Source organism: Amblyomma maculatum, chromosome 1 (genome assembly GCF_055883805.1).
Source record: "Amblyomma maculatum isolate TAMU_Amacu chromosome 1, ASM5588380v1, whole genome shotgun sequence".
In the NCBI taxonomy this organism is placed as follows: Eukaryota; Metazoa; Arthropoda; class Arachnida; order Ixodida; family Ixodidae; genus Amblyomma; species Amblyomma maculatum.
Window position 1 is genome coordinate 220,841,852 of NC_139344.1, and position 16,372 is coordinate 220,858,223.

General features: G+C 47.6%; 1 protein-coding gene across 1 annotated transcript; it reads right to left on the reverse strand.

The window, feature by feature from the left end:
* Positions 1–9,032: 9,032 nt before the first annotated feature.
* LOC146205676 (uncharacterized) lies at positions 9,033–11,597 on the reverse strand. Its single transcript, XM_084586944.1, has 2 exons — positions 11,405–11,597; positions 9,033–10,582 (listed from the first exon to the last, which is right to left on the reverse strand). Exons 1-2 carry the CDS (start codon positions 11,595–11,597, stop codon positions 9,708–9,710), a joined length of 1,068 nt encoding a protein of 355 aa, XP_084443070.1. The 3' UTR covers positions 9,033–9,707.
* Between the last annotated feature and the right edge of the window lie 4,775 nt (positions 11,598–16,372).

Here is a 16,372-nt window from a genome sequence, read left to right on the forward strand (position 1 = left end):
CTTTGCGCTCACTGGCCATGACAAATTTTCTGAAATTCTGCATTTAGCCTGAAATATTTTTCTCGATGTTCATTGGTCTTTCACTTGGCTTCCTAGCAAGTTTTCCAAAACTTCATCAAATAGCCGCTATTATGTCTTACTTTATTTTTATATGGGATAAATTTATTAACGCGAAAGCGTTACTTCGCTATGTTCACAAATTCCTGTCCACAGACCGTGTCCGCAAAATCGTGTCCGCAGCAGTTGCGGGTAATTGAGAAGTGGTAGAGGTTAATGAGTCAAGCCAGTCGATAGAGGCTGACGCAATGTTGCTGCAGAGAAAATAATTAGGCCAATAATGTGATTAGGTAATTAATTACAGGCCAAAAATATAAAAGTTGTCCGCAGCAGTTGTGAGTAATTGAGAAGTGGTAGAGGTTAATGAGTGGTGTCAATCGATAGAGGGTGACGTAATGTTGTTTCCAAAATAATAGTTATCCCAATAAGGTAATTAGGTAACTATTTAAAGGCAAAACACGGAAAGTTGTGTCCGCAGCAGTTGTGACTAATTGAGAAGTTGTAGAGGTTAATAAGTGGTGTCAATCGATAGAGGGTGATGTAATGTGTGCGAAAAATAATTAGACCAACATGTTAATTAGGTAATTAGAGGCAAAAATGAAGAAAGGCGAAAATGGCTTCATTAGCGAGTGGCTTGGCGCCATATTTGAGTGTATCAAATACTAAAATAGTTAACTAAATCAGTCAATTAGGATGACGTCAAGGATGTGACGTCACGCAACCGGAAGTAGAGCCGAAAAAAGGTATAGGAAGGGATTGGCGCACAATTTGAATGTACCAAAGACTAAAACGAATAAACAAGAAGTCAACTAATGTGACGTCACGCAACCGGAAGTAGAGCCGAAAAACGGCATAGGAAGGGATTGGCGCGCAATTTGAAAGTACCAAAGACTAAAATGAATAAACAAGAGAATTAATGTGACGTAGAGGATTTGACGTCACGCTACCAGAAGTAGAGTCAAAAAAAGGCATAGGAATTGATTGGCGCGCAATTTGAAAGTACCAAAGACTAAAATGGGTAAACAAGAAGTGAATTAAACAACTAGAAGCAACCAACAGCAGCATCCGTGCTTTCGCATTACTCCAATGCAAATTCTGCAGTACTCTTTCCCGTATGATGCCTCGAACTTGTGTTCATAGTTTTTCAGGCATTCTATCGATCCGATCTAGTTCCTGAAATCGGTTCTTCATCTCCACTGTATACCAAGGACAATATTAAAACAAACCCCACAGCTGTTTGCGTTCGTGTTCTCAAGTGTATTTTTTACACTTCGTTTCAGCAGCCAAACGTTTTGAGGTTAACTAAATAGATATAATTGATCAACTAAAGAAAACAAACTTCCATCAACATCATTTCCATATGTTATTCCGCCTTTGTTAAAATAATTATTGGTTTTAGCAGAGCCACCCACCCATGAGTATCGTCCCCCGTCCTATATAGAAATCTGTCTAGTAGTTTCCTTCTAATACTAATCAGCGGCCTGGCCGACTGTGTCTAAAGTATTATAAAGTTGTATACGCTAATCACTATGTGTATCGCAATGTATCCTCAGAAGCAAATTCTATAATAGTACTAAAAAATTACTTCAACTCCGTTTTGCCTTAGTGCCAAGCATGAAAAATCAGTTTCAGCACTTCAAAATGTAACTTTAGAGCGATTTGTTAATAAAAATAATAATTAGTTTCTATGTATACCACCTTGATGGCACAAATATTTTCACCTTGTTCATAAATACATGGACGCTATGTTTTCTAGTAAAATTTCTGGGAACAAGCGTGTTGATTAATTATCTGCTAGTCGCGTACTGAACTCTCATAGTGCAAATGTTAAGTGTGTACCAGCTGCTCTTAAAGACTCTTTATATTAACTTATATAGCTCAGATATGCGCGCGGCTCTTGAGATGTTCTCACCTGTGTTTACGACCTTCACCTCATTCTAAAACGTGCGGCCTTTCTGCCTTGTATCATACAGTTTTTCCTGTTATACGCTCGAATATTTGGACGGACAGTTTATTCAGGATGTAATTGTTTATCCATTTGGATCATAAATAAACGTGCGCACAGGTATCATCGAAAAAAAGATCAGAGAAGCGTCGACTATACAGCATGACACATCGCAGTACTTTGAGTGTGCAGAATTTTCGTTGGTTTGCGAGTCTAACCCTATCTACACGGACCCGACAGCGGAGGGTCGAGTGGGGAGTTGAGTTGAGTGGACTCGACCCTATCGGGTTTACATTAACCCGACCCGACAAGCGCAGAACCGACTCTGGACGAGCGGCGATTACGGTGGCACCTCGCGTTGAGGCGAAGAACTAGCAGACGGCATCTGAGTCCGTTTTTTTTTCCCCTGCGTATCTCTAGCATTTTCCGTACTGTTCTCCTCTCTCACTGTGCCCCGACTCACACCGACAGCGTTTACATACTTCCTTCAGCGGTGTCGAGTCCAGTCAACCCACCCTCTAAGCGGGAGTTGACTGCACTCGACCCGTCGTCTTCTCGACCCGACCCAGCGGGGTTTACATGAGCCCGGTAACTGGTTTTCGACTCGATAACTCAACTCAACCCGCTCCTGTCGGGTCCATGTAAACGCCGCTCTATGAGGAAGCAAATACTCGTATTCTTTCCTCGAGGTAGCAACATATGCGTGGACTCACATGTCGCACCGAGCCTCGTGATCTCAGATGTTTCGATAAGTTTGCTACGAAGGCTCACCTTTGTTTTTGGCTGCAACAGGGTATACTTTCATGCATGGTTGGCATGAGCAGTCACGACAATCAACTCCGACGTTGCGGGCTGTTCAATTGCTAGTCTGTTAGTCACCGCTGTGTCTCGTCCCTTGTCTTTTTGGCCTTGTGCTGTCGTGCTGCTTAAGCAGGAGAAATGTCTGGCCAAAACGGCCTCTGGTTCGTGTAGTAGGGCGAACTCCAAAAAGGGAAATCCGTTTCTTCCGCACAATATACAAAAATATAGTATCCATGGCTGTTAACATCGTTACTGTGCCACAATAATTTTTTAGAGCTTAACTTTTGGGTTTCATCACGGGCTTTTCGCGGCGGTGCCAGAACATCGCGAATTATACGGTTCTCTTATGTTATCGCGGAGGGCGCGGCTCCCTTGCATGGCCAGAGTGTGGCGCGTTGTAAAGGCACGGTAGCGGCACAACTCATCCCGCCATTTCTTCTATAGGTGGCGCAGGCAAGTGAGACGGGAACCACGGACGTAACGTATACCAGCGAGACGTGTGTTACACTGTCTTTTTTATCTCCTCAGAATGGGTGTCGCTGGGCCGTTATATATTGAAACGTTTCACCGAGCAGTGACAGCAAGTTTTAAAAATAGGCATTTGTCATGTAGGAGATCGGCCAGAGTTATGGGCCACTCGGTATTGACCACTCAGTTTCCTTTTGGCCCGAGTAATAAAATACTCATCGTCCTGCAGCAGCCATGAGTAGAATGTGGTTATTTATTATTATTAGATATCAAAAAGGAAGGAAAATATGTTTGCGGGTCCATCTGCTATCTGAAGCCGCTGAACTGGGGCGGCGGAAATAAAGCGATAGTGCGAAAGCGGTAGAGGAAATAAAAGAGGTGAGCGACAAGGGGAAATGACATTGACGTTTTACAAAATAAAAAAAAAAATGATATGGATATTACTTAAGGCGGCCTTCAAGCTTCTTAATAAATAAATAGTCTAACAGTAAAAGCTAGAAAGTTACCTATCTAATAATAGTTAAGAAGCCTTTTAGATGTCAGGTCTTACTGCATTTAGATACACAGGACCGCTGACAATGCTATGCCGAAGAAAACGCTCTTATAATTGCAAAAATCCGAGTTTGAAAATTGCTGACACTATTCCGTGTACAGTACGCCATCATCTGAATATACTAATATCAAAACAGTGTCCCTGATGAAACACAATCATTCGTCAGTCCATTAAGCAGGTGATAACATTTTTCAGTCCTAAATTCAAAACCAGCATGCTGCTTTGAACATTATAGTCCATATAATGAGCCACTTTTCCGAATATCGCTTCATTGACTATGGAGTGCCATTTAGATCAGACAACATTACCTGAAAAAAAAAAAGAAGTTTAAATCGTTCATTTCAAGGCAATATTTTTCAGTTCCATCGATTATAAAGTATTAATAGCGATGAGGTGACAAGCCCTTGTGCACACTTTCTGGTGCAAGCCGCACCACGCTATAGGGGTTATCAAGTCTGCCCTCACCACTGTCCAGCGCCAGTAAACTCTATCTAAACTATCACCTGTACCGGAGAAATACCATGACCGAAGGTGCTAGAGGCTGACGCAGAAGAGAGCAGTTGGAGAAAAAAAACCGGAAAACGATATTTTAGAGATATGGCTTGCCGGAGACATATATTTACTTAGACGTATAGTGGTTTACCGGACGCCTCTTGTGCACGCGCATTGATAGGGTTGGGGGCAATCGCGGCCACTGCGTCTGCGTAGGAGGCACCCGGTAGGCCGAGCCACGTCTCGTTGATAGGTTGGGCTAGATATATACGAAATACGTTCGGTATGTTGCAAATATTGCTAAGTCATTTAGATTGGAAGGGCAACGTGAGACATCTACATGTACATAGGCGTGTGTTAATCAAGATCGCGCTGTTATTTAGGCCAGCATACCAACATTAGATGCATGTCAGCATGCATACGCTAGTCAACATTGTCTTGTCGTTTGACAGGATTGCCAAAATCAGATACATCTTGGCATAAGTTGGTCAATATTTTCCTCTCGGTGAAAGTGAACTGCCAACATTACATATACACTTTAGCGTGCCTTGGTCAACGCTGTTCCGTTAATTGGTAAGGACGGCTTCACATGATGAGACCTTGCTCAGGGTTCTTTTGTGTTCATAATGAGTCTTTCGCAGCTTTTTTGGAGATAAACGATAATCAACATATGAACTTTGTTTTCATGTATAGGCTATGTGCGGTTGGGGCGATAATCACTAACAACCAATTTATACTGCAAGAAGAAAGGCTGCAATGGTTCAATGTTAGTTTAATGGGGAAGAAAACGAGAATAAACTCAGGGGATAAAATCCTGATCATGCATGTATATACTTCATTCAGTTTAGGAGAAGCATGCGATTAAAATGGTTCCAGTTTTAAAGACGAGAGCATTTTTAACAAGATGCCTGGCGTTTTCTTTTTTTTTTTTCAGCTGTTTACAGATCTTTATTTTAATCGCTGCCAGAGATACTTCGGTGCGGTCTGTGCAGATGGATTCCATACAGCAAAGCGCACATTATGTACGTAATATAGCCCAGTGATTAAACGATGAATTAACTAATCAAGTCTTTATTTTTAATTTTAGAGGTCAACATTATGTTAGAAATTGAAGGTCATCAAGAAGAAAGCTGAGTCCAGCTTTCGACTTTTGTTATCTTCAAGGCATATTTAAATATTTAATGTCAAAAATACACAATTTTAGCTCTAAAAGTTGGCTTCCCGCAATGCCCCATTTTACAACGATGCCGGTAGCGTTTCTAATACAGCAATTACGGGAGCTGACTGCGTATTTTATGCCGCAGAAGCGGTTAACGTGATTTCGGTGACAATTCAAAGTTCCGCGACGCCATTTTGAATAGGCGCGTTGTGGGAAGCCAACTTTACGCCCTACAAAAAAATAAATAAATAAATGTTACTTTAGCCGATAAAAGAAAGTTAAAGACTGGACTCAGCTTGTATGTTGACACCCTTTAATGTTTGAATATAATATTGGGCCTTGAGATCGGAATAAAAAAAGTTAAGTTAATTTTACATAATTAAACGTCTTATGGTCGTTGTCTGTTGTACAATCGTTGTACAATCCACCTGCCAAACCGCCACGACGTATCTTTCGCAGGGTTCAAATAAACTATCAGTAAGAAACAGATAAAGAAACGATGTACGCATATAACCTGAGGTGCGGTTTGGCTCGTTAATTACGCCCTTCATGCGCTTTTTGCCGGAAACATTTTCATGGGCGACTGGCCTTTCATCTAGTCAGTTCATTTTATGCACTTCAGCGGAAGTCATGCACTACTTATTGTAGACCATAAACGAGAAAAATTCAGCCAGAATGCTACAAGAGGGCGTCCGAGGGAGAAAAAGTGCGCCCCCGTCAACAACACAACGCGTCAGGTGATGGAAGGCGGTGGAGGGCGCTGTGACAGCGCCGCGCACAAGTGCGCAGCAGAAGGGAGATTAACGCCCAAGCACTCCGGCGGGCAGGTAAAATGCTTCTCAGGACGTAAAACCAGGAATTCGCCTCTTTCCTCTTGCTCACTAGACTACTAAAGAAGAAAAAAAAAACGCAAGGAGCCGTGGACGCGAGCCAAGAACAGTCTGAGGCGAAGCTGGGTTGAATTAGGGGCGATAGAAGAGGCCCCAATGGAGGCTGTGACGCTCTCCTTGTTGAAATCTGCGCACGTAAGAAGGCCGTGCACTGGACGCCCGAAGAAGAGGGAGAAGGAAAGAGAGAAGAAGAAACGGGCGACACAAAGGTCCCGCTCGCGAAGGGGATCCCCGTGGGTCACAATGCGACCAGCGGATGACCAGGTAGCTTTTCCGCGCCGGCAACCTGCCGCGCGGCGCCAAGGAGGAGTCCTTTGTGCACGAGGCCGATATCCGCTGGGGTTCGCAGTGCCACTTCCGCTCGAGATTTGAGTTTCTCCTCCCATTTCCCGCGGGCCCGGGTCTTCCTTTGTGGGGCGCCCTGCTATTTGTGGAGCCCCATCGGTGACTCGGCGCTGTCTGCGTGTCCCTGCAGTCCACGGACTCAATCGCCGAACCGCGCGCTCTGCGCAGCAGGCAGCCACATGCGGACTTACTGCGTGTTTCTTTTCCTGAGTCTTGAACGACACTCGGAGAGACGTAGCTCGAACTAGCCAGTATCGGCTCTAAAGCTGAGCACTGTGAGAACTGCACAGTTTTGTTCCGCGTTTTAACACGTCCTTACTGCTTGGTATAAGTTTTGGTTAACCTCAGACACATATTTAGAAGTTCTCCTTTGCATTTACCTGCCCTTTCCATGTTAAATTTTCTCTTTTTTTAGCTTTTACTTTTACAAAGTGAACGTTTGTGCGTAATAATAACCCGAGATGTTTTAGAAAATAAACGCTTTACTTTTGGTGGCTCCTTTCACGAATTTTCTTAGGCTGCACTGTCGCTGATCGCCGAATGTAAAAAAAAGACCGTTTTATACGGCATCCACCTGCTTATCATGGCTACCGGGTGACAAGAATAATGTTAATGATATTGTTGAAAGAATACGCGGGGAGAAAAATCCATCACCAAATCTAGTGTCGATTATCGCAACATTTGCTTACTACAGTCCTATGGAGCCGAGCTACCTCAGGTAAATGTCCCCCTCCAATACCATATTTCGCAATACTACTGCGCATATCCTTTCTCACATCTTCAGTCAATATCATTACTAATATTTCGTTATTAATTTCCCTTCTAAGTCGGCGGCAAAACAAAAAAAAAAGTGTCATGTATGCTTACCTTCTTTGTCACATGTTCTCCTTGTAAATTGGTTTATAGGAAAGGAACGACGCAGTAATTGTCACACTTCTCGGTGGTCGCCCGAACCATGCCGAAGGGAAGGGACGAAGGTGGGAGGGAAAGAAGACAGAGATAAAGAGGTGCCGTAGTGGGGGCCTAAGGAATAATCTCGACCACAATCATTAACGTGCACTGGCATCGCACAGCAAACGGACGCATTTGCGTCTCGCCTCCACTGAAACGTAGCCGCTGCGGTTGGGTTAGAACCCGGATACTCCGTTTCAGTAGCTGGGCGTCTTAACCACTGAGCCACCGAGGCCGGTTGTGTTCATTTTCCGGTCTTTATTTCTTGCGAACGCCAATTCCGCTGCTCGTTGCTAATTCGCTACGTTCAACAAGCACGCTACGCTGCAGTGCACAATAGTTAAGCAGTGAAACAAACGCCACGGGTGGCACATTCAGAAAGAGGAGCCCGCGGTCGCGTGACGCTGAGCCACTCGCACGTACCAACAGCAGTCGCGTTCTTAGCTAGTTCTGTTATACTTTTCTCCTGCCATTCGTACCAAGGTAAGGCCGGGAGGTTAACCAGGCAACGTCCGATTGGCCGTCATATACGTTGGGAGTTGTATAAATCGAGTTGAGAGAAAAGAGGAATAAAAAATGAGTTCAGTTCGTGCAGATAAACTGGCGAGAAGAACGCCACCTGTTTGCAATTATCTTTTAGACGTAGAACTGACGCTGCAGTAAGGCGACCAGGTTCACGGACGCTTGCAGCTTAAAATTTGCAGTGGAGAATTAAAACGAGAGAACGAAATTTCAATAACCACATTTGCGGTGTCTCTTGCGGCGTGCTCTCTTACGGTATTACCTACACCCTCGTATCCGGGAGTACCTGTGACGAAGAGATGCGACTTTTGTTATGTTGTTGTTTTGCATGTCTCCTTGTAGATGATCCACAACAGTGCACTCAATCTCATCTTCCCCCGACAGCACCTCACGAGAAGAAGAAGAGGCCCAGTTCGAATTCGACAGCAGTGGCGAAGTGGGAGGAATGAGTATCTTTTGGCAATGGAGGCAGGCGGCAGGCACAGAGTAAAGCTTAAAAAGTATTTTATTGCTTTGTAAGCTATATGGCAATATGAACAGGACATTTTCTTCTTTTGTTCTAAGAGCATAACCACAACTGTGTAACAAACACATACACATGGAAGTCGCAGTGAGTGCTGTGTCAACAGTCTTAACTTTAAAATGACAGCTGTCGTGACGGTGGCACAATGGAAATGGCAACAGTCCTCCGCCACAAACATGTGATAATGAAAAGGCTCATTCGCGACAAAAGTTCGTGTCTTGTTCACGTTCCACGAGTACAAAACAAAAATCCATGACTAGTCCTAACCGGATGGTCAAAAATATGGGTGAGCATATTGTATTTACAGTTTGAAGTGAGCTCTTTGCCTTCGCGGAGAAAAGGAAAAAGTCGTGAAGTCGCTGTGAAAAAGCTTCAGCGCGCTTGGGCGCTGCCAGGCCCATGCCAAGCACAGACTGGCAGCTCCCACGCCTGTACACAGCAAAGGGCCAAATGTTTCCCATCTTCCCCCGTTTCAAGACCAGGTACAAAAAAAAAATGAAGATGGCACTTTGAGATGCACGCATTGACACATGCAGCGTACTCTCACCCGCACACGCGTGACGATGCCCTCTGTGGAGCGCGTGCAGGTTATATTTAGCTGCGGTGCTGTCCGAATGCGGGTCATTTGGCATGGAGGACGGACAAGCTGCGCCGTGCCTGCTTATATGCACGCGGAACGGCTAATAAGCTGGCCTCGGCGCTGAGCGGGAACACACACGTGACAGGGCCCACAAGTGAGGACATCGAGACCAGCCCCTCGCAGGAAATGCAAGCTATAGCTGGCCAGCTCTCGCGAAGCGGACAATCTTTGGCAATGAATGGCTGTTACTCTTGCTCACTGCAAGAGAACGCGAGAGACCCGAAACGTGGGAAAGAAGAGTGCATTTAAATAAATACGAGACGACCCGTAACACCAGGTTCCCCGGACCGCTCAAGACCTGCGGACGCGACTAGAGTCTGTACATGTCATAAATAATGTGGCCTATAAGGTGCGCATGCAGCTATGGCTTTGGCTGACTGCGGCTGAGGGCGGCCGCTGGGCAGCCGCCGTCTTCGTGCTTGAGCAGCAAGGACATGCGCGAAAAGGTGCGGCTACATGACTTGCAGCTGTACTTCTTGATGTCCGAGTGCGTCTGCAGGTGGGCGCGTAGGTTGGAGCGGTCGGCGAAGGCTCGGCTGCAGTGCGGACACGCGAACGGTTTCTCGCCAGTGTGCGTCCGGATGTGGCCCTGCAGCAGCCAGGGCCGCGAGAAGGCCTTGCCGCACAGCTTGCACTTGCACGGAAGAGTGTGCGTGCGGATGTGCATCTTGAGCGCGCCCAGCGAAGAGTAGTCCTTTTCACAGTACTTGCACGAGAAGGACTTACTCGTGGTGGCTGAGCAGTGGAACTGTCGATGCTTGGACAGGCCGCTGTAGGTGGAGTAGCTGCGGTTGCACCCAGTGCAAGGGTACCGCGGTGCGTTCTCGGGCCTCCGCCGGGGCCGCTCAGGTGGAGCAGGCGAGCCGCGCGACTCCTTCTCGTCCGAGGAGGAAGAGGAGACTCCCGAGGACCAGGACGGAACCACGGCGTCACGCTGCGGGGGGCTCTGCTTGGCCAGCTCTCGCGGCGTCAGCGGATGGCTCGCCACCAGCGGTGGAGGCACCATGGGCGCGTAGTAATCGGTCGCCGGCGGCACCGGGTACAGAGTGAGCGGCATGTAGCTGTGCGTCAGGTACGCCGGCTGGTGCGGCCAGTCTAGGGCCCGGTCTCCTTTAGGTGCGATGAGCGCTACTCCCGGAGGCGGCGTAATTGCCACTGGCCGGTGGATGGACGGGTACTCGGGCCGCCCGGTAGGCTTCTTCGCCTTCAGGCTGAGATCGAACGGCCGCGCGATATCTGCGGAAAAAATACCAACGCTCATCAGATCATGCACCACCCGCTAATTTGGCTGGACAACGTCGCATCCAGGCAGATGCAGCGCTGTCCAGTACGGCATGACGAAAAATGAAATCACGGCGCGGCTATGATTCAGAAAAAGTCGCCATAACTAGAAGCAGGCACGAGTGTTATCTTCGTTTAGCCAGCTGGTCTAGGCAGCTTTACTTTCTGTGGGCTTCTATTTACACTCGCGTGGTTGACAGCTCCGGTGGACCGCAGCAGTCAAGCCGAGCTTTTCAGTGATAAACGGCCAACGGTTCAAACCAGGTGCAAGGTCTGAGACGCCTTATCGAACAGGTCCCGCTACCGACGGTTGTCTTCGCGGTCGGGTTCGCAGGCCTTGTTATCGGACACCTGCTTACCCGACGCGCGACTCAACAACCGTTGTGTGCAAACACTGCCGTGATTTATTGAGACAACTGCTAAGGACCCGACGACTTATCAGGGCGCATGCTTCACTTCTACTCTTTGGTGCCTTGCGGCGCAGCTACTGACTGCGACGATCAATCGGTGCCGGCACATGCACCGCATAAAACACAACAATGTGCCCTGAATTCAGTAAAAGCGAAAAGCACTGGTTTAATATTGAGAATTACATCAGGACTTAAATATAGTAATATTGTCTAGCATTGAGCAGGAAGGCAGGACCTTGGGTTTGTGCCTGGTCGAAGCACAAACTTTGGTCCAGCCTTCCCTTATCGCATATTCTCACGCACATTTAAAAAAAAAAAAAAGATTAAACTGTGGCATGCAGAAACGATCATGGTAGAATGTACTCACCAGGTACGCAGCCATCGGAGAGCGCAGGCGACAGGGCCAAGGGTACCCGGACTGCCGGCGGGGGAGACGTGCTGAGGTCCTCGGCTTCGATGGAGCCTTCGTCAAGCCAAGGCCTCTTCACAACGGCAACGGGCCGCGACACGGCGGCGGCTCCCGCGTTGACGTGCTTTTTGATGAGGAACGAACGAGGCATCTTGTCCAAGTGCGAACGCGACGAAAGCAGATAATCCGGGTGGTGTGGCAGCGCGCGTCGTCTACAGAGGCCTCCGTGTCGTCATGAAGACCGCAGCGGGCGACAGAGAACCTCCAGGCACGGAGCGCGCAACGAGTCTGGCCGCAAGCGCCACTCGCAGTGCTCTTTGAAGGCCCTCGGAGGCAGGTGAAGGAAGTGGTACCCCCCTCTCCCTTCCCGTTGTCACCCTCGCCCGCCCGGCCCTGCCAAACCGCCCCGCGAGCAGCGCAAAATAAAAGCGAAAATGACGCAAAGAGCGGGAACCTTTATAAATAAAAGTGCTTCCGCCGCCGCTCGCCCCCCCTCCCTGCCGCCGGCAGAACCACCAATGGGAAGCGCGCTGGATCGACCAATGGCGCTCTGCAGTTGGCTAGAGCTAAGGCGCGATTAGCGAACGTCCGGAGCTTATTGGCCGCCCCAGCAGCCCAGCTTTGGTCCTCGTGGTCGAGCTGGAGCCACTCTGTCGCTTCCCTGCAGCGCGCCTTTGATGCCGCCCGTAGCGCGGCGGCGCATCTGAGCGATCGTTAATGGTACGCGACGCCTCCGTGGCACGCGCCGGACGCAGGGGCGGCCATGCGCGGCACGTGTCCGCCGAGCATCCTCTCCCTCAGGCAGGCTGCGCGTTGCATCACGGCTCTCTAGAGTCACTTTCACCTCAGAAAAACAGCATGCAGGGATGGATCTGCTGTTCTCAAAAACGTCAATGTGCCTCACGCGACAGCGGACTTTCAGTGAATACCGAAGTCTGCAGAGGCCTTGCCATATATATCAAGATTCGAGAAACTTTCGTTTTCAGCGACCATGGTAAGCCATCCCAAGGACTACGCAGAAGCTCCTTTAGAGCAAAGCATTTGTACCCGTCAAGATTATACAACCGGACTGTCAGGCCCGCCGGAGCAGAGGGCCCCGATCCGTTAGAGCCATCTCTCGGCGTATCTTAACGAGCCCCGAGATTTGGTTAAAGATATAATATTATTGAGAAAGATTATTTTTTCTCACACGTGACTGACTAATTTGAACCGTGCGGCACGGTGTTCTGAAAACAAGGAATCGGAGCGGTGGTGAATGGGAATGCGTGTTATAAGCTGTTGACACCGCCCTTACTTCGCACTACACACTGTATAACTAAATGTGGACATAATTTCGTAATGCGTTACAGCCCTGGTATCAAAATCTGTCTTTGACATGGAGTCATACGCTTTCTCATCGAATAGGGAAGCGATACTGAACTATCGGTTTGTTCGTGATTTGCTTCATGTGGCCTGCCCGTTGTGGATTTACCCTATTCCCTTCCGCAATAGCATAACCCTACACGTTCCTCTAAACACATTTCCTCCTTATCACTTGTTGCTTGAATCTATCCTCAAACATTTTTTTTTATTATTGTTATTATTTTTCTCTTTTTTTTTATTTTCTTATGTCAGTTGTGGTTCCCTGTGCGCTTATTATCCTGTGACTTTGTATTTCCCCCCCTTTGCAGAAAGTTTTAAGAATTGTCCCCCTTAGATATATGCCTTATCAGGGCCCTTTGCAAACCCTCCCTTTGTAAGATGTATCTGCACCAAACCCGCCTAAGTGGTGACTAATCATCTACCGGGTACTGTAAGCGTTTTTCTTTTTTTTCCTGGTACTGCCGCTTTTACTTCTTTTGTAGACCACAGGATCTCCGGTTCCAGGTTGAGATACATACTTAAGGTTATCATTATTTTTCACTATGCGGTTATTATCCTGTGACTATGTACTCCACGCCTACCCCCTCCTTTTAAGAATTGTCCCCCTAGATATATGCCTTATCAGAGCCCTTTGCATAGCCTCCCTTTGTAAGGTGTATCTTCACCAAACCATCTTTAGTGGTGACTAATCACCTAACCTGCATTGTAGTTTTTCCTGGTACTGCCGCTTTTACTTCTTTTGCAGGCTACAGAATTCCTGGTTCCATGGCTGATAAGTACATACTCAAGATGTTTCTTTTTATTTTTTTTTTCCACTTCATGGCCCACTTTCTTCTCAACAATCCTCTCATCCCCACTCTTTCACACCCACTTTCCCCTCCCCAGCTTTTCTTCTTCGGAAGCAAAAGCGTATTTAAACCCCTGCCAGTGATGATCGCTATGCCCAGACGAAGACTAGTCCACTTGTCGAAACGTTGGCTCATCTGCGACCTGAGGCGTACCCTATTTACCCTGTTCAGTTCTTCATTTTAATCGTCACTGTTAGTCTGTGCTATCTCAGATTTCCTGCGTAATCAAAGTTTACATCGAAAGGCTATAACAGTTTTTGGAACGCATTTCGCCTGATTATTTCATATTGTTACGTGGGGACAAGCAAAGAGACGGCACAACATGGTGACAGGTTGAACGATGATTTAATGTCTGGCCTAGCGCGAGGGCTATTCTCGCGCCACTGCCGATCTTCTTCTTCGCAACACTTCCCGGGGCCACCGAGCGATCGTTTCGTTGAAGTCGATGGTGACGTGACGATGTAAATGTTCAAGAAAAGATAGAAGAAAATGATGCGCTTGCCACCACGATGAAAGCGATGATGCTTGGGTGATCCACCTCCCCTGGAGCTGTTCAACCATCCGTCACCAGAGTCCATGGGACCGATGGCTCGAGTTCTGCGACGAGTGTCTAGGCGGGGGTTGCGTGTACATGTCCGGTTCCTGTGGGTCTTTCGGGTCTGGTTGGTCTGTCTGTTCTTGTCTTCAGATCCGGGCTGGAGGCTGGGCGGTGGTAGGTGGTCGGGTCTGGGCTGAAAGAGCTGGGGCGAAGCTGCTCGGCGATGTCCCAGGGCTCTCGGTTGATGGTCCCGGCTTACAGATGGCGTCGATGCTCCAAGGCGAGGATGGGGATGACGTACGCCGCACCTCCAACCAAAATGTTGCGTGGTGACAAGCAAAGAGACAGCACAACATGGTGACAGGATGAACGATGATTTGATGTCCGGGCGCGAAGGCTCCTCTCGCGCCACTGCCGATCTTCTTCTTCGCAACAATATAGCACATCACCATGGTGCAGTGACCTTGACTTTACGTAAAATGTGAACTAACTTTGAGTGGACTACCCTCGAGCGTAACATTTTTTCTTGTCAACATCCATTGCTGCAAAGACCGTACAGGTACTCTATAAGAAACAAATATATGTCTTCCGGGCGATTCCTTGTGTGCAATGCGTGCAGTCAGAATATAATACCGCATGCGCACTGAATTTTACGACGACATGGGGCAACAGTAGCCATTCTCGCTTTAAAGCCGGAATTGCGCTAATTATCTAGCGACCACTACTGGAAAATACTTTCGTTCAAAATCGATACCTACCAGTGGTGCTCCAAAATAAATGAGCCCTATATACATCGTCTCACAAGGTATTTGCAGCACTGCGAAGGGCACACGCACCCCGGTCCAATCAGGATAATGTGCACTACAATAGGCAATTAAGCTCCTACGCGCCTCTTGCCCCCCCCCCCCCCCCTTCCCCAATTGGCGGGGGTGACAGTAGGAGCACAATTTTCTATTATAGTGCGCAGGGGCGAGAGGCACTTAGGAGCACAATTGCAAGGGCTCCTCTGCCCTTCCCAGTGCTGAAGATATATCTTGTGAGACGAAGTATAGACCATCATTGCCAGTTTCCAGCGCCATCATTATATGATTTTTCTTGTCTAGGCAGCAGGGTGAAAAGCGGGGCTACTGAATACAAGATCCGTGTACACCTATACAATGGCGTTAACGTGCGCTTCGTGTTGAAATGAGTACGATGAATAAGATAAGAGTCATAGAATTTCTTTCTTGGCGCGGTTAGAGCCGCTTCAGTACAAGTCACCCCTACCGCTCCACGCCCTCCGTAGTGGAATGCTTTTCATACCAGACCAACCACCCCTGTGTCGGGTGGTTTCTACTGCCCTTGAAATGCACACGCACAAAAATCTTAGCCCAATAGAGCCTATATTGACAGCTTTCTGGACAAAGCAGCACACCCCTACATTAATTTTAATGTAGCCTCTGCCAGCGCAGCGTTGCCGCCAACTAGCCAGACCACCCTTCGGGCAGCCATATTGAATTTCCAGTGGCGCTCTTTCTAGGTAGCGGAACTTGCGAATATATATCGATATTCGCAAGAACACATCACCCGACAAGTTTTATTAGCGAATCGGACATGCGGCTCCATTCAGAGTGGAAAATGAAATAGAACAACGGCGAGGGCCAAGTGAGGACAAGGCTAACAAAGCTACACTCTGAATATAGAACTTCTCTTCTTAAACTTGCACAGAAATCCGGAGTTTGATTGAGCGGTCGTATTTTAAAGCAATCTCATTAAGGGCCTCAGTCGGCGGAAAACTCGCTGTTCGTTGCCGGTGTTGTGGCAAGAAAAACCCTGATTGGTCGATGTTGGACGTAGCGTTGTCTATTCTAACTGATAGTGTCCGCCTATTCTAAAACTCCTATAGTGTTGAAGACTCCGTTCCCCAGTATTGTTTGCCGGATATGTACTGATGTAGACGTATACCGGTCTGCCGGAACCTTCCTGCGCGCGCGAATTGACAGGGGTGAGCACAAGCGCGGCCACTGCACCTACGTGTGAGGGGTGTGGTAAACCGGTTTATGTCTACACTTTATACGCACGGTAACCTTTCGGTAACCTGCGTAAAGGCGCAAATTTTAACATTCATGTGCACCTATAATTTAAAAGTTACAAAATGTAACCTTTCAACTATTAACGTTTGTAAAAGTTACAAACCGT

Coding starts and splice junctions, on each gene's coding strand:
- LOC146205676 (XM_084586944.1), bottom strand. CDS start 11,597: ATGCCTCGTTCGTTCCTCATCAAAAAGCACGTCAACGCGGGAGCCGCC. Junction 10,583..11,404: donor CTCCGATGGCTGCGTACCTG/GTGAGTACATTC, acceptor TTTTTTCCGCAG/ATATCGCGCGGCCGTTCGAT.